The following is a 27,560-nucleotide window of genomic DNA, read 5'->3' as shown; positions in this document are numbered from 1 at the left end:
AGGGCCTCAAATATAAAGAGCAACACAAGTTTTGGAAATCATAGAGTAATTCATTTTTAAATATCTCCTTTTAATCAACGTTTTTGAACTTTATAAAGTTTTATTTTCTGCTTCAAAAAGTTCTTGAATGTGTCTGTGTTATGTATTCATTAGTCCGTTAGTACTCAGGGTCAAGGTGAACTTTATTATCCCACATGGGGAAATTCATGTGGTCATTTATTACGCGCCCTTGTCACAACATATTCTCTAAAAACAGCCACCACATTCAAACCAGTAAACATATATATAAATGACAATATATTAAAAATAACACTACTGCAGAAATGGCAATCACAATCCAACATCTAACAGTAAAACTGACTAATATTATCAGGTAGCTAAAAATGTGATAGCTTGCGATGTACTTGATCATTATACAATCTGATCGCTGTAGGTACAAATAATTTATTGTACCTTTCTGTTCTAATTATCTGTTGTAAAATTCTACCAGTTGACCTTTTACTTTTTCTAATACATTTATGATGGAAAGGGTGAGTGGGGTCATTGAGAATTTGGTTAGTGTTTTTTAAGATAAGCTCATTGTACAGCTGAGCTGCCGACACCTGGTCAAGTCCGATGATCTTACTGGCCATCTTGGATCATACTGAAAACAAACCTAATTCCGTAGGCTGCTGTAAATTGAAGGGCTTTGTATGTTTGTGTGTTTCATTAAAGGTTTCTGTACAGTGCAAGGAAAATCCATATGGACATGGTAGGGTGATGGTGATTGGAGATGAAACCTTTCCCATGACATCAAGCTGTTTCCCAGATATGACTGGCTACAATCAATACATAGCCAGGTACGCCTTTTAAAATTCATTGTATGAGATGCCTAAGGCCTGTTCACTCTAATAGCGATAGCTATAAAGATAACTATATTAGCATCCACACCAGTGGATAATAACATTCTGTTTATTACTGTCAATGTTTTTATTGTCCATCAGTTGGAAAAAAAAACGTTCTGAAAAAAGTGATTCCAACAATATCGTTTCTGTCCAGTTTTAGTTGTGGTGTGGGCTGCTATTCTTTTATATTTACATATTTTTTAGAACTATATCTTTATTGTTATTGTTATAGTTATCATCCATTGTGTAAATGGGCTTTTAGAGATTAATCTGATGCAGGCTACTCTACAAACAACCATAGTATCATCATGTATTACAAACAGTGCTCAAGTGTTTAAAGGATTAGGGCGGGACATGCAAAAAGGCTAAAAAGCAGATGTTACAGTGTGCACTCTATGCTAATTGCAAAACATTTGCTTTCTGATCCTTTGTTTTCCAAAGAATGGACTTTAAATGAACTTAATTTTTTGTGTTTGCAACAGGTGTGGAAACCAGGCTGGAGTCATTAATGCAGAGAATTGGAATGATGGTAAGATTCTCATTTATTTAGCGGTTTGTTTTCTAAAATAACTTTAGCTTTTAGAAATTTCCTAGTCATTTCAAGTGCATGTCTGTTCACTATTTATTTGTAAACACTTGTAATGAAAAGCACCTGATCTGTTCCATTTCAGCTCGAGCCTCTTGCAATGACTCGCATCCAACTAGGTGTTCACATGGTCCCTCTTTCAAGGTGAAGAAGAACTTACGACTGAAGGGGGGAAATAAAAAGTAATTTCAATAGGAATGCACACGAAAGATTCCCTGTGCCGATTTCAAAGTACATGGCAACATGTGGGAAGTGGCGGTACGCAAGAAAATCGGTACTACAGCTGTGTACTTAGTCAACTCATGAAAATTAAATACCATTAAAATAATTTGTGAACTGTCTTTCTATTAATGCAATGCAATGAATGACAACCATCTGTGGTCTCCCAGTGGCTTACATTATTGGCAGTTTAGTGTTAAAGGGATTTTTCACCCAGAAAAAATTCTGTCATTTACTCACCCTCAAGTTGTTCCAAACCATACATTTCTTTGTTCTGTTGAACACAAAAGAAACTAAATGAGACTGAATAAATATTCCCTCAGGAATCAGTCATTACATGACTAAAATCAAATAATTTAAGAAGTTAAAGTTTGAAAACATTAAAAGTGTAAGCATACATATCTAAATAACAGACTGGACATACAGCTTGGATCATATCATATGTCGTCATAAGCAAGATATCCATCAAAACGAGGTAGGCCTAGTACTTACGACGATCTTCTGATGGAAAAGTGATGAAGCTGAAAGATCTGGGATGGTATTTTTAGCTACTAATGCAAAATATGTGTACACACCCAGCAAGTTCAAAGTATAAGTTTGATTAGTACACACTTGTAGGGGACTGTAAATAGGCTACAGTATGTTTTTTTTTTTTTTTTTTTTTTTGGGATATTCAGTTACATGAATAAAATAATTACACTGACAGACTGACTAGAAGGCCTTTTGACTCATCTGAAATAAACAAGTGCCACGTGCGCGCATTCTGTCCAGGTAACGTATCACGCAGGTGCCGCTGGGGGCGCTGTTGCAAAAACTAATTTCCCCTCCTCATGGGATGTTCATTGAACTGCATAGAACGACATAGAAGTGTGTGTTTACATTCTCAGTAATGTGCTAAATACAACATACATTTTATTTTCACTCATTCCTTTTTAAAAATGAGGCTTGATCCCTGTAACCGTTGAGTATTCATCAACAGAAAAAAACCTATAAAGTTAATCATCTCAACTGCGCTAAAAACGACATCAAAGAAGAGGAAGGTTGTACATTTTTCTGATCAGACATCATCTGCAGCATGGATCGTCTGACGTCTTTTGGAAGTAAGTACCTTGTTTAGCAAATCTTCTTATCGAGGGCATATAACTACCTACGTTTATACGAAAAAGAAACCGTTCGTTCGTTATCAAAATAAGTTACTGTGGTACTACCATTGTTGTTAGCATCTGACAATACCGTGTTTTTGTAAGTTACCATGATATTGTTTGAAATACCTTGGAGTATGTAAATAGCATGTTTTATGAATCTAGTAATCATCCACCAAGGTATAACGTTATATTAATGTACCATGGTATCTGACAGACACCATCACTGTACTATGGTGACACCCCAGTATTTGCAAGAGAAGTTGTAACACATAAAAAATGTAGTGCATTAAAATGAAAAGTATATTTGAAAATACAAATTCCATATGGTTTTGTAATTATTATTATTTATTTATTTGACATATTTTTACTACTATAAGTACAGGTAGTTATAGAATAGGTCTGATGATAACTTTATCCTGTGAATCATACAGATGATCCTTTCGATAAGCCTCCCTGTCGTGGATGTTCATCATATCTAGTGGAGCCGTACATTAAGTGTGCTGAATGTGGACCGTCACCTTTCCTCCTGTGTCTGCAGGTGGGTCACTGGATCGAGAGTCCCACTACCGTCTGACTGCATGCATCTCATACTCTCACTGTTAATTTATTATGTACTATATGATTTGATCTTTCTTTTGCAGTGCTTTACAAGAGGATATGAGTATAAAAAGCACCAGAGTGACCACAAGTATGAAATCATGGTAAAGAGAGCAGTTTGGATTAAACTTATTACACTGAATATAAAAGGTTCATACTTCATATGTAAATAAACATTTAGATTTAAGATATACATTATAGTTGTTTTTTAAATGTTGGTTAAAACGTATATGTTCCAATCTTTTTTTTTTTAGATAAAATTGTTTAATTTAATTTTTAAATGTTACATTCTGGACCTCATAACTTGTATCCTGTACACTCTTGTGTCCATAAATGATATCTTTTCTGTGATCTGCTTTCTTCTAGACCTCAGATTTTCCTGTTTTAGAGCCTGGCTGGACCGCGCAGGAGGAGATGGCTCTTTTAGAGGCCGTCATGGACTGTGGTTTTGGCAACTGGTCAGTTTAGTCATTTTTCTGATATCTCCAACTCTACTATGGCTCATTTACAGTGAGGAAAATAAGTATTTGAACACCCTGCTATTTTGCAAGTTCTCCCACTTAGACATCATGGAGGGGTCTGAAATTGTCATTGTAGGTGCATGTTGTCCACTGTAAGAGACATAATCGAAAAAGAAATATCCAGAAATCACAATATATGAATTTTTTTATTTTTTTATTTGTATGATACAGCTGCAAATAAGTATTTGAACACCTGTCTATCAGCTAGAATTCTGACCCTCAAAGACCTGTTAGTCTGCCTTTAAAATGTCCACCTTCACTCCATTTATTATCCTAAATTAGATGCACCTGTTTGAGGTCGTTAGCTGCATAAAGACACCTGTCCACCCCATACAATCAGTAAGAATCCAACTACTAACATGGCCAAGACCAAAGAGCTGTCCAAAGACACTAGAGACAAAATTGTACGCCTCCACAAGGTTGGAAATGGCTACGGGGAAATTGCCAAGCAGCTTGGTGAAAAAAGGTCCACTGTTGGAGCAATCATTAGAAAATGGAAGAAGCTAAACATGACTGTCAATCTCCCTCGGACTGGGGCTCCATGCAAGATCTCACCTCGTGGGGTCTCAATGATCCTAAGAAAGGTGAGAAATCAGCCCAGAACTACACGGGAGGAGCTGGTCAATGACCTGAAAAGAGCTGGGGCCACCGTTTCCAAGGTTACTGTTGGTAATACACTAAGACGTCATGGTTTGAAATCATGCATGGCACGGAAGGTTCCCCTGCTTAAACCAGCACATGTCAAGTCCCGTCTTAAGTGTGCCAATGACCATTTGGATGATCCAGAGGAGTCATGGGAGAAAGTCATGTGGTCAGATGAGACCAAAATAGAAGTTTTTGGTCATAATTCCACTCGCCGTGTTTGGAGGAAGAAGAATGATGAGTACCATCCCTACTGTGAAGCATGGGGGTGGTAGCATCATGCTTTGGGGGTGTTTTTCTGCACATGGGACAGGGCGACTGCACTGTATTAAGGAGAGGATGACCGGGGCCATGTATTGCGAGATTTTGGGGAACAACCTCCTTCCCTCAGTTAGAGCATTGAAGATGGGTCGAGGCTGGGTCTTCCAACATGACAATGACCCGAAGCAGACAGCAGGATAACCAAGGAGTGGCTCTGTAAGAAGCATATCAAGGTTTTGGTGTGGCCTAGCCAGTCTCCAGACCTAAACCCAATAGAGAATCTTTGGAGGGAGCTCAAACTCCGTGTTTCTCAGCGACAGCCCAGAAACCTGACTGATCTAGAGAAGATCTGTGTGGAGGAGTGGGCCAAAATCCCTCCTGCAGTGTGTGCAAACCTGGTGAAAAACTACAGGAAACGTTTGACCTCTGTAATTGGAAACAAAGGCTACTGTACCAAATATTAACATTGATTTTTCTCAGGTGTTCAAATACTTATTTGCAGCTGTATCATACAAATAAATAGTTTAAAAATCATACATTGTGATTTCTGGATTTTTTTTTTTTTTAGATTATGTCTCTCACAGTGGACATGCACCTACTATGACAATTTCAGACCCCTCCATGATTTCTAAGTGGGAGAACTTGCAAATACTTATTTTCCTCACTGTAGGTATTTTAGATAGAATTGTGTGATCAGTGTTGTTATTGTTAACTAACACTATTAAGTACTACTACTACTAAAAACTGTTAAAATGGTCTAAATGAATTAGAAATGTTGCCTTGGCAAATATCTAAAATAAAAAAAGTTGAAGTACTAAAATTACTGAAACCGAAATAAAAATAAATATAAAAGTTAAATCTAATTCAAAATGCTATAATAGTTTATACATAATGCTAAAATAACACTGCTAATGACTAGGGTTGGGTTGAAATGATTGATATTATGATTTTAATCGATTCTAATTTGCTGAACCGATATCTATTATTAATCCCCAGAACTGATTTTTTTAGTCCATGCTGTTTTTAGTTGATGCATGAACAAAACTTCACTAAACATTATTTGTAGCGCATCTTCCATCTAATAAATTGCAAATGCTTTGTTACTTTTGTTATGAAGCGAAGTCTGTTTTCCAATTTTGACAGTTTTATCACCAAATTCAAACAATAAATACAGTTTCCACACTCTTTATTGTGGCGTGACAGATTGCTGTAGCCGCCTGTTTTAGTACATGTGAATCTCTTCCTCTTTATAGGTGCTGTATGTAACTGTTTTAATCTACTAAAGCATAAAAATACCATAATATGTTTGCAGATATTTAGGAAACATGCTAAGTTCACATATTCGTTTCTCTGAAAAACACTTCTACAGCCAGTTATTTTACTTATTATTTTACACGTTCCGTGTTGTCAGTCGGGTTTCGTTTTGGTCTGTGGTATCTCGCCCACTGCCAGTTCACCCAATAGTATTTCGACACCCCGGGATGCCAGTTGGCAGGAAACACACCATATTGCAGCCTTGAAAACGAGCAAACAAACTGGGTCAGAGATTGCAGATTCCACACAACCTAAAAAGCCTCGGTATCCATCTAAAAATCTATATGAACGAGAGCATATTAAAACGCGGATAAATCAACTCATTAACTTACAGTGTGTAAGTCTCCTCGGCTTCCGTTGTCAATTGCGCTCGTTCCTGTTGCGTGTCCTCAAACTGGCAACCCGTGTGAGCGTCGAGTCTGAGGAGGAGGGGGTGGGGGAAACAACAATCTCTGATATTTTAAATTTGGACAGTGGTACCTATTTCAACCACTATCTGTCATTCTTACAGACAGCACCTTTAAATAGTAGTTATAGCACAAAATAACCATGAATGAACATCAGAAAGTATGTTGAAAGATACAGTACAACTTATCGAAATCAGTATCACGTCTCATGTAATCGCTCAATCAACCACAGAAAGACATTAAAACAGCTTGTTGGCAATGCCTCGTACCATTACATTTACTTCAGAAAAGCCATTCAGTGACCAGAAACTCATTATTTAGCACAAAAAAACAAACTCTAGAGAGGAGCATTTTGATAAATATATGCACCATATTGTTCATATTTTTGCTTAAACTGTTCTTCAGTATTTAATGTATGTTTGAATATGCCATTAAAAAGTTATTAAATCATTATTATAAAAAGTGCAATTTAAACTGTGCAATTCAAATGTTTTAGCCCTTAAAATAATAAAGGCTTTTTAACTTTTGCATCCCACTGGGGAGTGCCTGGACATGGATTTTCTTTTTTATGTGCAATTTAAATGTTTGTATACAAATTGGTGGTTAACCTTTAATATTATAATAATGTAGCCTACCAACAGACAAGGTTCCATATATAGTTTACATTTTTTACATTATGTACAGTTTACATTATAGATTTTTTTTCCTTGAGAAAAAAATGATGTACTGTATGATATTCTGATATATTCAGATGAATCGGCATTGAACCAAATTGAATTGTAAGCTTTTGAATCAAAATCGAATTTGTGTCAATGCCCATGCCTACTAATGACCTCTCTGTTTCTTCAGGCAGGATGTGGCTTACCAGATGCGCACCAAGACCAAAGAGGAGTGTGAAGGCCACTACATGAAGAACTTCATCAACAATCCTCTGTTCGCCTCCACTCTGCTCAATCTCAGACAGATGGAAGATCCTCTGTCTCGGTCAGCAGACACTGCCATTCCTTTTAAGCGTAAGTGAGCACCAGAAACAAGTTACTGTTGTGTTGATTGTGAACTAAAAATATGCACACACACAAGGTATAAACAAACTAAAAGTCTAATCAGTCCAGTAAAATTTCATTAAAGGTACACTATGGACAATTATCGATAGTGTCAATACATCAGCAGTCCTTATTCCAAAACGTGGTTTTGTCTTTACCCTGATTCACTATGGTAAGCCTATTATAAGTGTTTAAATTTGATGATGGTTTTCGTGGGAAATTGTGTACAAATGTCACTCGCCCATGTGTCTCTCGAGTCTCGTCATATCTGTAAATAAAGAAAATATGCTCTGGCTACTTTAACCCGTGTATGGTGTGGGAGTGGTTTGTTGTCACAACGAGCGAGAATGGTTGAGATGGAGCCACTAAATCTTGAACCTCTGGGGAATTACCAGTTTTAAACAAACGCCGAACAGAGGAGAGTCTGCTACTATGCGTTTTCTTTTCCTTTTTTTACTCAACAGGTAAGATATTTTATTGAACAGATAAATTGCCATATGTAGCTCTCTTACAGAGTTCATTGTAAAGCATTATCTATTGTGAAGGCTCATTTCATTATGGTTGTTGTAGCGCTGTGCTGGAATTTATTTTCAAGTAAGTACAGTGTCTATTAATGGGTAAAGCTACAGTAACGTCTTCAGCTAGTCAGCTTGAGATCCTTTCCATCTAATCTGGTTTTATTTCTTAAGCCTAGTAGTTAATGTTTTACGAGCAGTAGGTTAATCTCTCTCACTTTTTAAAGTTATGATAAAGAACCATATTTATCCGCACAGTCACGCAGAGCCGAAGCACAACCAAAACAATGTTCTTCCACAAAATACATGCAGTTTTTTTATTTTTTATTGGAGGGCCAAAAGTTTTAAATCGATACTGTCAACTTTTTTATGGAGATTTTGAATGTAATATTTTTACTCTTTAATGTCATCCTGATCCTCTTTTAATACATTTAATAAAACACTGTGCAGGTGAAAAGTATAAGAGCTCAACAGCCCATGCAGGCCTTGATTTTTCAGACTTTGGCCTGGCAGATGAACAGCATGAATACTAGATGTGCTTTTCGGTTTCATATGGTTTATAAGATGGCAAACAATGTTCAAACTGTGGCGATGAATGATTGTTGTTTATTTATAATATATAAATATATTTTTAGGTAAGGGTTGTGTCTTGTCTCTTTCAGCCACTGATGATCCTCCAAGGCCTTCATTCGACTCTCAGCTGTCTAGAGATATGGCTGGATACATGCCGGCTCGAGCAGACTTCATGGAGGTGAGTGATCTACAGTTAATGTGCTGTCTGTTGAGAACAAATTCATACATACATTATTCAAAGCAACCTCCCTGTTTTCTCTTTGTCTCTAAAATTAGGAGTTTGATAATTATGCTGAATGGGATTTGAAAGATATTGATTTTGTTGATGATGACTCTGATATTCTTCATAGTAAGTGCAACAATACAAAATTATGAATCAATTCTCTCATTTTACTGAAATGAAATGTGGTTCTCACAGTAATGTGCTGATACACTCCTAAGCGATTCTATCTATCTATCTATCTAGACTGAACAAAATTATAAATGCAACACATTTGTTTTGCCCCCATTTTTCATGATCTGAACTCAAAGATCTAAGACTTTTTCTATGTACACAAAAGGCCTATTTCTCTCAAATATTGTTCACAAATCTGTCTAAATTTGTGTTAGTGAGCACCTCTCCTTTGCTGAGATAATCTATCCACCTCACAGGTGTGGCATATCAAGATGCTGATTAGACAGCATGATTATTGCACAGGTGTGCCTTAGGCTGGCCACAATAAAAGGCCACTTTGCGATATTTGAGAGAAATAGGCCTTTTGTGTACATAGAAAAAGTCTTAGATCTTTGAGTTCAGCTCATGAAAAATGGGGGCAAAAACTAAAGTGTTGCATTTATAATTTTGTTCAGTGTATCTATTTATCATCTATACACACACACACACACACACACACATAATAGCATTCAAAAGTTTGGGGTCAGCAAGATGCGCAAAAATGCTATAGTAATATATATTTCAGTAAAATGACAGAATTTGCATGGATTAATTCATTTATATTTTTGCAATGTTAATCAAATCACAGTGTAGTTAAAGCTGAGTTCTTGTTAATTTCTTTTTACCATGTTTTTGGTATTTTTTTCAAAGCACTCAAGGTTGCCGTAGTGGATATTTATCACTCCAGACTGAAAGAGAGACAGAGGAGAAAAAAGTAAGTAGGAAAAACACATGTCGTACTGCCATAGAACAACCACTAGAGGGCCACATTAGACTATTACATTATATAAAAAATTCAAGCATTATTTATATTTCCATTTAAACTTATGTTTCTCAATAAACAGAATATTTTTAAACAAAAAGATATGCTATACTGTTACAAATTGAAGAATTGAATCAAATGATCACATGCACATACAACATTGTAATGCATTCCTGGTATTTATCTGGTGTGTTATTATGTAACCTAATCCATAGCAACTGATCAGCTAGCCTGATTCTTAGCACAAACACACAAACAGCTCTAGTGGTAACAGTAACGGTGTGTAAATCAGCATTAATGAGCCCTGGCTTGTGGTATGTGTGCGACTGCGAGGCGAGCTTGACCTCAGTTGTGTACTGAACTGGAGCCCCAGCTGTCGTCTGAGATCTCCTGCAGAGCTGCAACCAGACCAGTGACCCGCCGCTTCCACACAACATCTGAGACCACCACACCAGACACACACCACAAATGAGATGCTTTTAATAAAACATAGCCCTCAGCTGATAATGCAAAGCGGGGTTCAATAAAGCAGCAAACCAAGGCTGTGCATTAGTGATTTTACCATGGTTAAGTAAATTTTATTGCCTTCCCAATGCAATTAGTTCTTTGTGTCTGTAAATGCTGTGAACAATATACTGTAAATGACACTTTAATCAATAACATAGAATGTATTTAGAAGTGTTTTAGGCATTAGACACGATGTGAAGCTCCCTAATGATGGTAAACTCACTAATGCACAGCCTAAAGTGGTGTGTTGCTTTAATAAAATGAAGGCAACACCAACATTGCATTTATTAATATTAATAAAAATAAACAATTATACCACTAAATAATACACAAAGGTGCCAAAAACTACAGCATAAGCGCTTTGAGTGCTGAGAAAAGAGCTATATAAATGTAATGAATTATTAATTATTATTATTAATTACAGCATTAAATATTTTTCATACATCATCTTTTAAAAGTAGGAATAAGTCAAATAAAATATTTTGTTTATTATAATGTTAACATCTACAATTACTTATATGAAAAATATGATTAATTACTGAAAAAATTCATTATAATGTATATTGGGGTTGGTAAGATTTTTATGTTTTTGGAAGAAGTCTCTTCTGCTCACCAAAGCTGCATTTATTTGATCAAAATTATATAAATGAGATTAAAATTACTGTTTTGTATTTTACTATATAATTTATTCGTGTGATGGCAAAGCAGAATTTTCATCATCATATACAGTTGTAATCGAAATTATTCAACCCCCATTGCAAATCAGGTTTGCAGACTTCCAGCTGTTTGCAATGAACAAATCAAACAAAAGTAATTGAAATAGATCAACACAACAAATGTTTCAAGTGGTTTCCCCAAATTCAACTGAAAATGCAACTTTTAATGACTTCTGCAGTCTCTAAATTATTCAACCCCTTCATGGCAAGCATCTTTAGTACACCCTTTTGCTGTTATGACCTGCTGCAAACGAGATGTAACCAGACAGCAGCTTTTGACAGCGTTTCTGAGGAATCTTAGCCTGTTCCTCATAGCCTCCAGCTCAGTAATATTCTTGGGTTTGCATGCTGAAACCGCCTTCAAATCCCACCAGAGATTTCCTATGGGGTGAATGTGATGGCCACTGTAGACTCTTCCAGGACTTCTTCTGCAACCAAGCCTTGGTGGAATTTGAGGATTGTCCTGTTGGAAGGTCCAATGACACCCAAGGTTCAGCTTCCTCACTGACGGCATGACGTTTTCTCTTAGGATTTCCTGATACTTCAATAAATCCATCTTGCCTTCCACACGCTGCAGGTTTCCAGTGCCAGAGGATGCAGAGCAGCCCCAGAGCATCACTGAGCCCCACCATTCTTTACTGTAGACAGTGTTCTTTTCAGCATACCGGTATGCTTCATTCTACTTCCTCCAGACATACCACTGATCCATAGGGCCGAGAAGTTCCAGTTTTGTTTCATCGCTCCACAGAACAGAATCCCAAAAACTTCTGTGGCTTATTTATATGATTTTGAGCAAATTGGAGCCGAGTCAGCCGACTTTTCTTGTGCTTTTGGGTCAGTAGTGGTGTACGTCATGTGTTCTAGCTCAAGCACACCTGGTGCAACTAATGAAGCCCTTGATTAGTTGCATCAGGTGTGCTTGAGACAATACCTGTTTTGTAGATTTGTGCTTTTGTGAGGGATTCTATTCAGAGAGTTGAATAATTTTGAGACAGCAGAAGTCATTAAAAGTTGCATTTTCAGTTGAATTTGGGGAAACTACTTGAAACATTTGTTGTGTTGAGCTATTTCAATTACTTTTGTTTGATTTGTTCATTGCAAACAGCTGAAAGTCTAAAATTTGCCAATAAACCTGATTTGCAATGTGGGTTGAATGATATAGATTACAACTGTATGTATATATATATATATATATATATATATATATATATATACTTAGAGTTAGTACTGTGTAATGTTTAAATTGTTGTCTTTTAGGATCATTCGAGACCATGGCCTAATCAACCTACGCAAGTTTCAAAGTAAGACTTCTTTTTTTAAATTCATGCTGTTGGGCATCATATTAACCAAACGCTCTTTCCATCTCTTATACTCCATTTATATGATCAGTATGTGAGGCAATGTTCTCCCTGACCCCCAATAACATGAGCCATCTGTGTGAAATGTTTACAATGAATCCCCGAAATACTGCGATCCCAGATAAACACTGATCCCAGAGCTGTTTTTGCCAGCTGTGATTGCTCCCCTATGAATAGTTTGGCATGAAATGAACATTTCGAATGTAATGACAAAGGAGATTGCATCTTTCGAGTCTTTATTGATCCAGGCCCTCTGGGCACTGTGTTGCTTCTCTCAGTAAATAGAAGCCCATCCCTGACTATTTCCCACTGGACATTATGGTTGGCCAGCTGGTTTCGATAGGAATACTCTTATCCAATTATTTCCTCTTCATGCAGCGAAACAAACTGGGAAATCCAATCGGGTTTGCGTGTTTTCCTGAGACGTATTGAGTGTTGTGATGCAAGGAGAGCTTTAAGTCGTTTTTATTTATCTATTGGCTTCCAGACGCCCTCCTCATCTCCCTGCACTCTCAAGACAAAAGCAAGGCGATAGCTACCGTGGAACTGCAGCCTTGTTGTCATGGAGACTGCAAGAAAGTGTGTGTGTTACGAGTGATAATGGAAGCAGTGGCCAAGACCTGATGGCTCGCAGCGGTGTTGGTTTATCCCCAATTCAAGAGAGCAAGACAGCTTGACCTGGCTGTGCGTGCGCACACCAGCCAGTCTCGTATCCCATCAGCCACTGCTGCATGGAGGGCACTGATGTTGTAGTTCGATACATCTTTAGTGATGTATATACGTGTGTGTGTATATATATATATATATATACAGTATATATAAGTGACAGGCAGAGGTGAGTGTATGCGCTTGTGTTTCTCGGTAACATCACAGCATAGTGGAGGCAGAATATCACACCTCACGCTCACCCACATAGCAGCTTTCTGTTTCTATCGCTCTTGCTCAGTAGCAGCAGGGTTGATCGCTGATAGTGCTCCTTACTCAACCCCTTCCAAGAGAGCTGAGCTTCAGTGGTGGGTGAAGAACCATCAGGGAGACTTTCACAGGGCTGCTTGGCACAGCTGGACTCTTGATACATTGCTGTTGGCATTTGCTTCTCGAAGAAAGCCAATCAAACGCAGTTTTTCTGATGTAGCAGATTTTCTCTGTTCTAAAAGCACAAAGTCCTAATAAAAGGGGGGGGGACTTTTCTTTAAACCTTAAGTTTCCGAGTTAGTGGCATGTCAGTGAGAAAGCAAATTGGACACAATGGATGCAGTGTCTGTATTGACGGTAAATTTGTTAAAACTAGTGGGGGTTTTTATTAACAAAAAAACTCTAAGTTGCATGTACAAAGTACTATAGTATTGTACATTGCAAGACAATATATAGCGATTCAATTTACAGCACCTTCATAAATTGAATAAAAACCTTAAAGCTGCAGTCCGTAGCTTTTTTGGGTTAAAAATTATCCAAAATAATTTTTTGAGAATATACATAACCAGCCGGTGTTCAAAACTATCTGCTTGCCTCAAGCTCGATTCAAAACGGTAAGCTTGTAATAATGTTTTTAATTCCAGTGGTACTGGTGGATTTCCGCGGGAGATTCGAGCATGTCTTTGTGTCACTACGTCACAGTAGTGACACAAAGGAGGCTATCTAGTAGGCTATATTGAGTCATTACGTCACATCTGTACACATAAAGGAGGAGTCTCGGCAAGTAGGCTATATTGCGTGTGATGTTGGAGATGGAGATTTATAGCCTTTTTTTTCACAGCACTTGATATAATTAAACTTATCAATTTGATGGCGGATCCAGAAACGTTCAAACGACAATCACCAGTGACAACTGCAGATTCACCAAGACTTCGTTCGGACTTCGGAGTGGCTACAGAAAAAAAGAGACTGCAACCGGCCCATGCAAAAACAAGGAGGATACATATCGGAAGGACATTAAATGTAGTCACGCAATGCTGACGTTGTTAACATTAACAATTTGAGAACAAAGTATAATTTGCATGGTTTTACGTAATATGATAAGCGATTGTTAGATTTAATCAGCGTGATTTACTGCAATGTCAGAACCAGAACAAAAGTGGATGTTACTTACTTGTTCAGATGACATTTTCCAGTGAAAATTCTTATGTTGGTCATACTTCCAAAAAGAATAATCTGTGATTCTGAATGCCAGTATCCACACCGGCACAGTGACTGACAGCCGCACACTCTCCTTAAACATTGTGTTCATCCGCGCTGTGCCGTGTCGAGGTACAACTCACGTAAAGTTGATAATTCCGCGAATAACTGCAATTGCAGATTTCGAACAGAGATGGCGACAAAGAGGAAAAACTGCGGACTGCAGCTTTAAGCAAAAACACACCTGACCCAATTCGCATTCTTCATACATCATTTTGTAGATGTAGAATAAAAAAATCGTGTTGAATTTTATGCAGAAAAGGTACATCGCCATCGCTACAGACTTTCTAATTAAGACTTGCTTACTCATAAATACAAACTTCCCAGCAGGACTCGCACTGAAGTACACAAACTAGTCAAACTACATTGAAAAACTTGTGATTTGCATCTCCTCTGCTCTTCATGTAAGGGTGCTGTTTTCCAAATCAATCACTTAAGGTTCCATTCCATTTAAAATGCTGACTTACAAGGTAGCTGCCTATGTAGACAGCAAGGTAGCTAATACGGTTTTAGAACAAAGCCATTGTGTTTTCTCTACTTCATCAGATTGATTTTGTGCATCTTTTGCTTTGTCAGTTCTGGAGAGGCGCTATCCCAAGGAAGTGCAGGACCTTTATGATGTCATGAGGCGCTTCGCACGTGTGGTGGGACCCATAGAGCACGACAAGTTCATCGAGAGTCACGCCTGTGAGTATTTAATCCTCTTTTTGCACACTTGATGTATAGGATGTCATCAGTTTGGTCTATACTTACTAGACTCTCTAGTTTTATTCCTCAGCTGACCTAGGATCAGTCTAGCCCTGTGTTTTGTGGTTTAATGAGCATGTGCAGGACAGTTGGGGTTAGATGAACAAGCCCTCATGTCATTCATGAGTTTAGTCTGTCCGCCCCAGTATCTGAATCAGCCAGGGTGAAAAGTTCACAGATCCATCTGCTCTGTTTCTCTCTCTCAGTGGAGTTTGAACTGAGGAGGGAGATCCACAGACTGCAGGAGTACAGGAGAGAGGGAATTCAGTCCTTCTGTGGTAAGATGGGCGGTAGCCTAAATCTAAAGGAAGTATTTCAGAGTAATAGCAGAGTATTTCACCATAAAAATGACAGATCCATCCAAATATGATCCATATTAGCTAGTCAGATTTGCAATCTGATCTGAGCCGTGTCATCTGGACTGCAGGTGCTAAGGTGTATGAGAGAGTGAAGCGCACTCGAGAGGACGAGCGCAGGAAGAGGAACGTGCTGTGTGACGTCCTGCAGTACATTCACGATGCCCGTGCTTGCCAACAGTGGCTGCACAAACAGGCTGCCATGTAAGATCACTTCCTTACTGCCACCTTACTAACTCTCTATACTTCTCTTATTGCAATACTTTATTACAATGTAATATTGTAATTATTACAATTATTTTACAAATAATTGAGCTCCAAATGAACTTAATGCTGGGCTACTTATTATAACAGTATTCTTTAAGAAATAATAATCAATTAAAAGTAAATAAATACATTGAAAAAACTATTCTGCTATCGATCCAAAATACATTTTTCATCCGATAAGAAGATATGCGCAAAGAACTACAACGGAGACACATTTACCAAATAAATCTCTCAATGTCTCAAACAAAAAACTCATTGTGACTTTGCCTCAACTGTGGATGTGATTGGATAACTGGACTAACCAGCTGACCAATTTCATGCACATCATCTCAAATGATCATTCTGAAATGCCTGAACCAAAGTCTGTCATCAGAATGATTTGGTTTAGTTCCCTCCTAGAAGCGTCTTACCAATTGAGTTCACAAACACCATCATCCGAATTCCGAACGCAAGCTAACATGAGAACTTTTATTGTGTTTCGTCTACGCGCTCTAAGACCAAAGTCTTTTATGATGGAGGGGGGAAAAAGCCACAGTGGCTTTCTCGATTGCAGCAACTTGCATTTTTATTGCAGATATTTTGCGCCAATTTTCCGTTCAAGTGACGATTTTGGTCACTTGAACATGAGATTGAAACTCCTTTATTCACAAATGTTTTATGCAATATTTTGCACACTAGTTCAATTCGCAACTTTGAATGAATACATACCTTGTGATGCAAAACTGAATTTTCTGCATCATTACTCCAGTCTTCAGTGTCACATGATCCTTTAGAAATCATTCTAAAACGCTGATTTGCTGCTCAAGAAATATTTCTTATTATTATCAATGTTAAAAACAGTTGGGCTGCTTAATATTGTTGATACAGAAAGTTGATACAAAACAACAGTATTTAATTAAAATAGAAATCTTTTTCGACATTATAAATGTTTTACTTTCACTTGTGATCAGTTTAATTAATCATTTCTGAATAAAGCATACATTTCTTTCAAACAAACAAAAACCTTTACTGACCCCAAACTTTTTAACAGTATTGTATGAGACAAATAAAAAAAAACATAAAAACAATGTTTTTGTTATTTTTAAATGTATAATAACTGTCATTCCAGCATGACACTATCACTCATACTCAGTTCTACTATTTTATTGCTGCCATGAGGGCACTGCTGTTTATTTCTAGTGTTCTTTCTTCTGCTGTTTTATTGGCATCACATATGTGATTCATGTCTCTACCTGCCTACTAGTCCACCGTGTATTCTCATTCAAACAACTTTGGCTGTCAGTTTGTTTTTGTTTTTGTAGCTTCACAAAATTTGATGTAGATATTCAGCAAAAGTAGACAAAGTAAAAGTGAATGATGAATCAGGTTCTCTATTTATATTTTATTTAGCTGAGAACCCCAAGAGCCCCAGCCCGTCTTTCAGAGATGTTTCAAAAGCATTTGTGTGAGAATGTTTTGCTTTGACTGTGTTTCTCTCTTACAGCGACGCTGGAATCACTCCTGTGGTCACCACCATCACCACCTCAGGTACAATGCTGCCTATTTCCTCCATTTGTCACTCTGTCTCCTCTCTTCCACTCAGGTCTCTTTTTGCAATCTTTGTGATGTCCTCTTCAGCCGTGAAGCCGCAGGCTCAAACACATTAATCTTTTCTCTGAGATGCACTGCTGTAAATGCGCTCAACAAAAAAGGAAGCCACTCACATCTCTTTGTATTTCTCTCTCTCTCATACTTTCACATTTTGTCTCCTTTTGTCACTTGACTGCACAACTAGGACATATTTAAATGCATATGAATCTGATCACACTCTGACTGCATACAACGTTGGCTGATACTGATAAATAAGTTGGGAAATTAAAGCATATTTCTGATTAAAGCAGACATTAGTTTATTTTAAATCAATTTATTGAATGATATATGTAATGTATTGAATATTGCTATACACCACCTATCAAAAGTTAAGAATGTTTAATGTTGTTGGACTGGAAGAAGTCTCTTCTGCTCACCAAGGCATTTATTTTATTAAAAAATACAGTAAAAATAGTAATATTGTGAAATTATTAGTAGTTTTTTCTATGATAATATATTTTAATACGTACTTTATTTCTGTGAATTTTCAGCATCATTACTCCAGTCTTCAGTGTCACATGATCCCTAAAAAATCTTTCTAATATGCTGATTTGCTGCTCAAGAAACATTTATTATTATTATCAATGTTGAAAACCGTTGTGCTGCTCAATATTTGTGTAGAAACTGTGATGCGCTACCATTCTAAAGTTTGGGGTAAGTAAGATTTAAAAATAAAAATTGATATTTAAACATTATTAAAATTACATACGATTTATATTACAAATAAATGCTGTTCTTTTGAACTTCCTGTCCATCAAAGAATCCTGAAAAAAAGGTTGTTAAGCAACAAAAACTATATTCAACATTGATAATAATAAGAACCATTATTAATACCAATAATAGAGTTGAGATTGATTGATTGTTATTATTATTATTATTATTGTTAAAGGCAGCACAACGTTTAATTCATCTGTGGTATAATTGCTGTAATGCACAGCCCATTGTGGCTTATTGCTTTACTTGATTATTTCTTATTAGATAATTGCAACACATCTGTTAGCACACAACAGTGTTAGCTCTTGATGTTAGCTCTGAATAGTCTCGCTCCTCTGATCCACAGGCAGAAGAAGCGCACCTCCTCTCAACCTAACAGGGCTGCCTGGCACTGAGAAACTCAACGACAGAGAAAAAGAGGTTTGCAACTCCTGATTTTGCTTCTGGCACAAGCTCATTTTGAAGACATCTGCCTAATTGATGGGATATAATGGATCCTAAATGATTCTGTCATCATCTCTCTCAGTTATGTCAGGTGGTTCGTCTGGTGCCTGGAGCGTATCTGGAGTACAAACAGGCCCTGCTGAACGAGTGCCGGCGGCAGGGGGGTCTACGGCTGGCGCAGGCCCGATCGCTCATCAAGATAGATGTCAACAAGACACGCAAAATCTACGATTTCCTTATCAAAGAGGGCTACATCAATAAGGCTTAGTGATGATTGAACTGCTGCAAGGACATCTGATAAATGAAGAATCATGCTCATTGTAGATCATTCATGTTGAGAATGAGCAATGAGAGATGATAGATTTTCAGAGTATTGGTTGTATGTAGTTCGTTCAAAGTCATTAATTCCTCACACATCTGCACCTGTTTGTTATTGAAAGACTGACTGGGTGCTGCTTCGTTGTGTGTTCTGGACTATATAAGTCGATAGTTGTGCACAAAGACTGCTGCTGTTTGTGCCAAGGAGAATCTGATAACACGACGCTGTAACATTAACACGTTTTATTTAGTATTTAATCTATATGCCTTTAAAATTGTCGAATAATTTTTTGAAGTCAGAATTTTTTTTGACGAGCATCTCAAAGTCTTAGAAGAACATGTCTGGATCACATTTCACTCCGAATTTAACAAAGAAATAAGAAATAATATTTTTCTTAAAGAAAATTAATCTGATTTTTATACTATTAAGTGTATTGTGATTTTTTTTTCATGACAATTCAATACCCGCCACTATAATATAATATATGCATTTTTTTTTTAGGACAAAATTTATATGTTATATTGTGAAATTAAATAGTATAATATATAATTATTATATTGTAAAATATACAGACAATGTTTATTGTACTGCCTTGTTTTTACTGTAATAATTATAATTACAAAACTAGTTAAAGTAAAATGACACTAAACATTACATCAATAGGGAGAAATTGTCTTGAAAATAATTTTACAATGCAAAAATGTCTTTATCCAAGTCTCTTCAGTTTCTTAATGCAAAGTGTAATATCTTATTTTGTTCTTGGTATTATTGAGGTGAAATATGATCTAGGCAGGTTTTGTGAGACTCACTCTTTTGAGTATGCAGAGTATGTTGTAATATTAAAACTTAATTAATTAAACTTCAGTTATTATTTATGCATAATTCATAAAAAAAATTGTGCAACAGTTGTTAGAATTACATAAATATGTTCTTTAAAACTTGTGGCTAGTTTTAATGTGAAGGCTGAGGAAAAAGTGCTCTGAAATCTCGAGTGGCAAAATTTACGCCAGTTGAGTGTGAAATCTATTACTGTCGCCTCTCGCTCTAGTGAAACGGCATGACCTGCGAGAACCGTGACTAACGCTAGCAGCATTAGCACACGGATGACAGAAGCAGCAGCAACCACCAGCCTTTAGAAAGCTTATCACAAAAGAGTAGAGCGACCTGTTTAATGCTCCAGATCCCACCTTTGATGATAAGCCCCTGCCCAAATGAGAATAAGCCCCATGGAGAAATGCAGGCTTGTTTGATGGCTGAAAGGTGTGGGGTTTGGAATTGATATTTGTATTTGCGTACTCATTCCTCTTGGTGACATTTCCTAAAGCACGGAGGTCTCACATTAAATAGTTTCTGAATCTGAACTGCTTTCCTGGCTCAGAGAGTGTTTGTCAAAGTATCACGGCAGCACTCTTGTCACAACGTATTGTTGAATTTTGTGTCTAGATTCACATTTTTCCATCTAAATTTCGTTTGACTCCCATCTCGTTTGGCATTCTAGGCAGAAACGATCCTCGCACACGAGCGTAGCATCAGACTGGGGATGCATGCTATAATGTCCCTGATCCGTAAAGTGTTTGGCGTGTGAGAGAACGGCCGCTGACTGGCAGCAGAGCAGAAAGACAGCAGATTCTGGTGTCGGCTCACTGTGTAGGAGGTAGATCTGCTGTTTTGCATACTCATTCCTTCATCAAACCACACTGGCCTGTCTTTAAATGAGACCTGATGCCGCCTCATGCACTCAATTTTCACCCACAGTTCAGTCATATGCATTTTAGTTCATTTCCATCCTTTAAAGAATAATTCACCTATTGAATGAGGACTGAAGCTTTCAAACTTAAAAAAAACAAAAAACTTTTTACCATAAAAGTATCACAAAATTAGTCCATATGACTACTTTCTTAAAGAGTTTGTTCACCCAATGAAAATTCTATCATAATTTAGTCACCCTCATGTGGTTGCAAACACTTTCATTCATCTTCAAAACACACATGAAGATATTTTCAATGAAAACCGAGCAATTTCTGTCTCTTCATTGAAAGTCTATTCACCCAAAACTCTTGACGGCTCAAAAAATTCATAAAGACACAATCCAGGTCTTATGAAGAGACACGATGGCTTTATATGATGAATGGTGCAATTTAGGCTTTTATTCACATATAAACTTTGATCAGCAAACATATCTAGCGCTCAAACATGGTAAATGGAAGTTCAAACGTACTTGCTTGAGGTGTGAGATTTCATTAAAAATATCTTTATTTGAGTTTGGAAGAAGAACGGACGTCTAATGGGTTTGGAACGACATGAGGGAGAGACGGTGAGTAATTGATAACAGAATTAAAATTTTTGGGTGAACTAATCTTTTAAGTTCTAAATTCTGACTTGATCAATTTAAAGGCTTACGGTAGCTTTGTGTGATGAACGATTGAGTCAGTGAGCAAATCATTTATTAATCGGTATCAAATGATTCATTTTAAAAGATCTGACTCCGAAGAAGAGTTTATTCACAAACTGGACATAGTGCAGCTTCATGAATGCTTTACAGGATGGTGATATGGTTTATTTACTAAGGTTTGTGGTGATACATGTTTCTGGCAATGGATTTGTTGTCTTTTCCACGGCCCTCAGTCCTAGTTTTATAATCACCACTTCCTAATCGTCTCATTTTTATGGAAATTACATCAGTCGTCTGAGGGAAATGCTCTTAGCGCTGTTTTCCTCCCTCTTTCTCTCTATTGATTTAAGGCTGCAAGTAAAGCACTGTTTCTGCTAACAGCTGAACCTCATTGAATGAGCGGCAACTGGTGACTTCGTCACAACAAGGTACAAAATCACTTTCCAGACCCTTCCCTCTCTCTGTTCCGTTCTAGTGGAATGAGCTTCCAACCTCCAGTGTCATTAAGAATGCAACCTGTTCATTCAATCAAGTCCGCACAGGCACCCTAAAGAGATTCAGTTGACTGAAAGAGTGTGGGTACTCATTCAGTGCCTGATTAGAAATCACTAAAGCGCTTTGTCTGTCACCTGAACTGTTATTATGAACATACTGTAAATGTTTTTTAAATTGTTACATGCAAAAAACAAAACACTCAATTTTAAGTTGTGAATCGCACAAATCATGTTGTACAGTAAATTGTGAAATTACACATTTTCCGTTCTTTGTGGTTTTTTAACTTGTTACATTTTGCAAGCTAACTGCAAGCATACTAGCTAAGCATACCGCTAGCATTACACACAATCTCAGCACTACTTATCGCTGTCTGATTAAAACCTAAATGTGACTGACTTAAGTGCAATAAAAAGGTAGATCAGATAGGGCGAAAGACCAGTTAAACAGAGACCTGGTCCGACTGGTTTAAGCGGTTTTTATTATGTCCCAGATGCAATTTGATGATAAATATATTTTTGTCTTTGGAATAACATGTAAAGCAAATACTGTAGATTCGGGTAAAAACGGGTGCCAAGTAGAATGTCATCTATTGGAATTGACAAGATTTTGATAGAGGTTGGTGAGAGTTCGAAGGAAAAGTCATTTCAAAGGTGAAACTAATTATTACATTTTGACTTTTTGTATTATTGGAAGTAACATGCACTGATAAATCATTCACAATATAACCAAGAACGTGGTTAAGAAAGTAAATTTCACCTTTTTAAGGAAGTGTCTGAGCCATTGGCAAATGCTTCGCCTTAATTGCTAGGCAGTGATTAACATGGATATAAACTTGTCTTCTATTGTCACAACTCACGGTTTCCTTGGAAACCAGGTCCGTGGCATTCTAGAGCTGTAGTCTGAAAGAGGATCGGCTCAAGGGAGGAGGGACGGCGGGAGAGCGGACACACACACACACACACACTCCTCATACTGTTACACATGCTCGGCTGAGGAGTCATGACTGAGCTCAGCACTGAAGCTCTGCATCTCTCCTCAACGTCTTTTCACCCACCAAATCCTTCTCTAACTTGAGAATAAGCACCTTAATCCACATTCAGTTTGTTCAATGTGTACTTACTAAAACGAAACAACAATGATGTTGTAACTGAGCTCTTAACAGCAGACTTTAGTCTGTACACAGCCAGCGTTTGTTGAACTGGCGTGTGTTAATCGGCTATACGCACGCAGTCCTGTATAAATCCGCTTGCTAATTCGTTACTTGGAGGCGGAGATGTCTGACATGCAGGGACAGCTGGAGCTGAGGACTATAGTAATGTCATGGAGTCTGTTCACCGCTGCTATCACAGCTGGAGAGACACAGGTGCCTTTGGGATCAGACACCGGACTGCATTAGCAGCTCTCTGTGAGGGAAGAAATGCGTCAGTAGCCAAAAATAGGCTTCATGTCTATTCATTGTTAATCCAATTCTGCTAGAATGAATATTTGTACCAGCAGCAGGAACGTTGCATTAATTGGATTGCAAATTAGGCTCCTTCTTACAGACATTGAACACTATAGTTTGTTGGGCATGGCCTACATTAGAATTTGCACTTGAAATGATATTCTCAACCCATTTAACTTCTGTAATGTGACATCAAACGGGATGCTCACAAGAAAAACATGCAGAGCGGGACTTCATTTTGATCATTATGGCATTGATTGGATTGTGAAAAGTGTCCATACTTACCAGACACCCATCATTTGAAACTTAAGATGTCCTTGTGATGTCAATGGAAAAGTAATTTCAGGGGCATTTTGATGAGTGATTATGCAGATTATATTTATTGAATTACATGTACTAATGAATCTTTGACAATAAGACTATAAATGTGTTTTAGAGAGAAGATTGGGTCATTTGGGATTTTAAGTTGACTTAGGCCCCATCCACACTACTGCGTTTTAGTTTAGAAACGGATAATTAAAACGAATACGATCTCCGTCCACACTAGCGTTTTAGCTGCGTATTAGAATTGATCTCCGTCCACATTAAAACGACTGAAAACGCGGATCACGTGACCATTCACCAACACTGGGCATGCGCGTGCCGGTGTAAACACAACTTCATTGATAAAATTATCCCACCATGCTCTGGGTTAACCCCAAACCGACGCTCCATGTACGTTCAATGCCGCCGCTGCACACGGGAATTGTCATAGATCGCTCGAATAATAGCTTGACTCCGGCGCATGTAGGCAGTTATAGTGTTGTAAAATGGAGAATTTACTTGTACAACAGCTGCTAGCAAAGATATACGCCATGACTGATGACACCCAATCATAGAGCCGAGCGTGAGCCTCTACTACGTCCTCCGTTTTGACCCGTCTACACTAAAACGCCCTCCGGAGATTCAAAACGAAAAACGGATCGGCAGCGTTTCTAAACTTCTCCGTTTTGGGTCTCCGTTTTTGCCGTTTTAGTGTGGACGGGAGGTGCAAACGTAGCAAAAGGTCTCCGTTTTTAAACGAAAACGCAGTAGTGTGGACGGGGCCTTAAAGCTGTGGTTCTCAACCTCTTTGACCCTGTGTCAAACACCTTACAATAACCTTATTTCAACACACTACTAATGCAACTCAACCAGGCCTCACCCTTCCTCTTTTTTTTTGCCTATGCCTTGGGTGGGAATTATTTTTATTAATCGGTATCAAATGATTCATTTTAAAAGATCTGACTCCGAAGAAGAGTTTATTCACAAACTGGACATAGCAGCTTCATGAGTGCTTTACAGGATGGTGATATGGTTTATTTACTAAGGTTTGTGGTGATACATGTTTCTGGCAATGGATTTGTTGTCTTTTCCACGGCCCTCAGTCCAGGTTTTATAATAATCACCACTAATCGTCTAATTTTTATGGAAATTACATCAGTCGTCTGAGGGAAATGCTCTTAGCGCTGTTTACCTCCCTCTTTCTCTCTATTGATTTAAGGCTGTAAGTAAAGCACTGTTTCTGCTAACAGCCAAACCTCAGTGAACGAGCGGCGACTGGTGACTTCGTCACAACAAGGTACAAAATCACTTTCCAGACCCTTCCCTCTCTCTGTTCCGTTCTAGTGGAATGAGCTTCCAATAACCTACTGAATTCCAATCACCGCCTTTTGCCTATGCCTTGGGTGGGAATTATTAAAATGAGGAATATTGTGATGTGTACGTTCCCAGAAGAAAACTCGAGAGTACAATCAAGGCCTGCTAGTAAGAGCTGTGCGAGTAAACCTCTGTTTCTAAATCAAGCAAAAATCACAGTATTGCACTTAAATGGAAGTCTGTGGGGCAAAGCATTGCACTGGAATAAACATCAAAATACACAAAGGTTTCAAAAGTTGCACAGCAAGACTTAAACATGATAACAATAATAAAGCTTTAATAAAACTACAAACTGCACATTGCATTGAAACCCTCCAAAACGATTTTCATTGTACGTTCATAACTAACTGCACTTTTATTTGCTTAAAAATTGAGGGCCAATTCGAAATGAAATGTGGCTTTGATCACGGCGCAGATGCTGTTGCTAGAGCTTAACTTGTTCTGAACCCGGTACATTCAATTAATCCAGAGATCTTGTTACAGCTGTAGGCACTGGATCTGTGTGTTCATGGGCAAGATGTCTAGATGTGTTAACAGATGCCTGAGGCAAGGCCAAACCACCCAACTTCAGCCTGTCCATCTGAAGGGAGATTTTGGGAGATGGGAGAGTGTCTGTCTCTGGAGAGCTGGGATACTCTGGAGCTCTTCCAGCATGCCTGGCACACCACATCTATTTCTGGTCCAGCTCTCACATAAGGGCAGTGGAATGGGTTTGCTGCCAGGTTCGAAATTCTTTTTCAGTGATTTAATTAAATATTGGCTAAATACAAAGAGATGAGTTAGCGTTGTCTTGGTGACAGGGTGGCATCTGAACTCTGAGAATGTGTCATGGGCTTTTGTTTTCAGTAGGTCAGATCTATATTTTTATTCTCCTTGTTGAGTATGGTGTTGAGAGGCTCCATTTAGATCAGATTATGGCTTGTTTCCCAACAGCATCACAGTAAATTTTCTGCCTCCATTTAAGCCAGTAGAAACATATTAAAGCTCAGTCTCACTGGAACGACTGTGACTCATCTGACATTTTAGTCTCATTTTAGTCTTGTCTCTGTGGCTCAGCCCTCTCTCTCTCTCTCTGTCATTTTCTCCATCTATCGCTGTTCCTTTTTTAAACAATGATCATCCTCATGCCAGTGAGTCACATTCCTCTCCAGCAATCATGTTTCCTCTAAACTTATTAATGTATATATAAATAAAATAATGAAATAAAAATCGACAGAATTTGAAAGCTGAGACTTTTTCAAGTAACCTGCTCTGTCTGTCAGCGCTTTGTCAGTGTCCTCATTGCTCTGCAATGTTTTTTCAGTGCACAAGAAAATGGGTATGTGACATGAGAACAGTGTCTATTGCTAAATGTTTGAGCATTGGCAGCAATGTGTAAGGTATAGCCTTAATAGACATGGATTTAAAGCCAAAAAACTTTGATTTTACTTTCCTGCACTCTCTGAAAAAAAGGTACAAAAGCTATCACTGAGGATGGACCCTTTCAAAAGGTACACCTTTGTACCTAAAGAGTGCATATTAGTATTTCAAAGGTACATATTGGTACCAAAAGTGTACATTAGTACCTAAATTGTACATTTTAGAACCTTTTTAAAGGGTACTGTCCCAGTGCCAGTTTTTGTACCATTTTATGTGTGGTCTTTAAAAGAAATCAGGATAAATTACATTATTCTGCATCCTCCTTTACACAAGCAGTTTGTTTATATATATATATATATACATACACTCACCTAAAGGATTATTAGGAACACCATACTAATACTGTGTTTGACCCCCTTTTGCCTTCAGAACTGCCTTAATTCTACGTGGCATTGATTCAACAAGGTGCTGAAAGCATTCTTTAGAAATGTTGGCCCATATTGATAGGATAGCATCTTGCAGTTGATGGAGATTTGTGGGATGCACATCCAGGGCACGAAGCTCCCGTTCCACCACATCCCAAAGATGCTCTATTGGGTTGAGATCTGGTGACTGTGGGGGCCATTTTAGTACCGTGAACTCATTGTCATGTTCAAGAAACCAATTTGAAATGATTCGAGCTTTGTGACATGGTGCATTATCCTGCTGGAAGTAGCCATCATAGGATGGGTACATGGTGGCCATAAAGGGATGGACATGGTCAGAAACAATGCTCAGGTAGGCCGTGGCATTTAAACGATGCCCAATTGGCACTAAGGGGCCTAAAGTGTGCCAAGAAAACATCCCCCACACCATTACACCACCACCACCAGCCTGCACAGTGGTAACAAGGCATGATGGATCCATGTTCTCATTCTGTTTACGCCAAATTCTGACTCTACCATCTGAATGTCTCAACAGAAATCGAGACTCATCAGACCAGGCAACATTTTTCCAGTCTTCAACAGGGCCTGAATTTCGTTTTGGAAAATGGGGGGGAAATCCCCCCTTAGATGATT

At 38.0% G+C, this 27,560-nt stretch overlaps 1 protein-coding gene across 1 annotated transcript; it reads left to right on the top strand.

Annotated features, from left to right (window-relative positions):
• The first annotated feature begins 2,655 nt into the window (after positions 1-2,655).
• tada2a (transcriptional adaptor 2A) lies at positions 2,656-19,422 on the top strand. The gene is made up of 15 exons (XM_056243153.1): positions 2,656-2,789; positions 3,266-3,372; positions 3,476-3,535; positions 3,798-3,889; positions 7,426-7,589; positions 8,797-8,885; positions 8,984-9,056; positions 9,792-9,855; positions 12,384-12,427; positions 15,236-15,346; positions 15,613-15,684; positions 15,834-15,966; positions 17,513-17,556; positions 18,719-18,792; positions 18,899-19,422. The coding sequence occupies exons 1-15, from the start codon at positions 2,765-2,767 to the stop codon at positions 19,082-19,084; spliced, it is 1,338 nt and encodes a 445-aa protein (XP_056099128.1). The 5' UTR covers positions 2,656-2,764; the 3' UTR covers positions 19,085-19,422.
• The last annotated feature ends 8,138 nt before the right edge of the window (positions 19,423-27,560 follow it).

This window comes from Rhinichthys klamathensis, unplaced genomic scaffold (assembly GCF_029890125.1).
Source record: "Rhinichthys klamathensis goyatoka isolate OS25496 unplaced genomic scaffold, OSU_Roscu_1.1 h1tg000781l_1, whole genome shotgun sequence".
NCBI lineage: Eukaryota > Metazoa > Chordata > Actinopteri > Cypriniformes > Leuciscidae > Rhinichthys > Rhinichthys klamathensis.
This window is presented reverse-complemented; position numbering and strand designations above follow the sequence as displayed.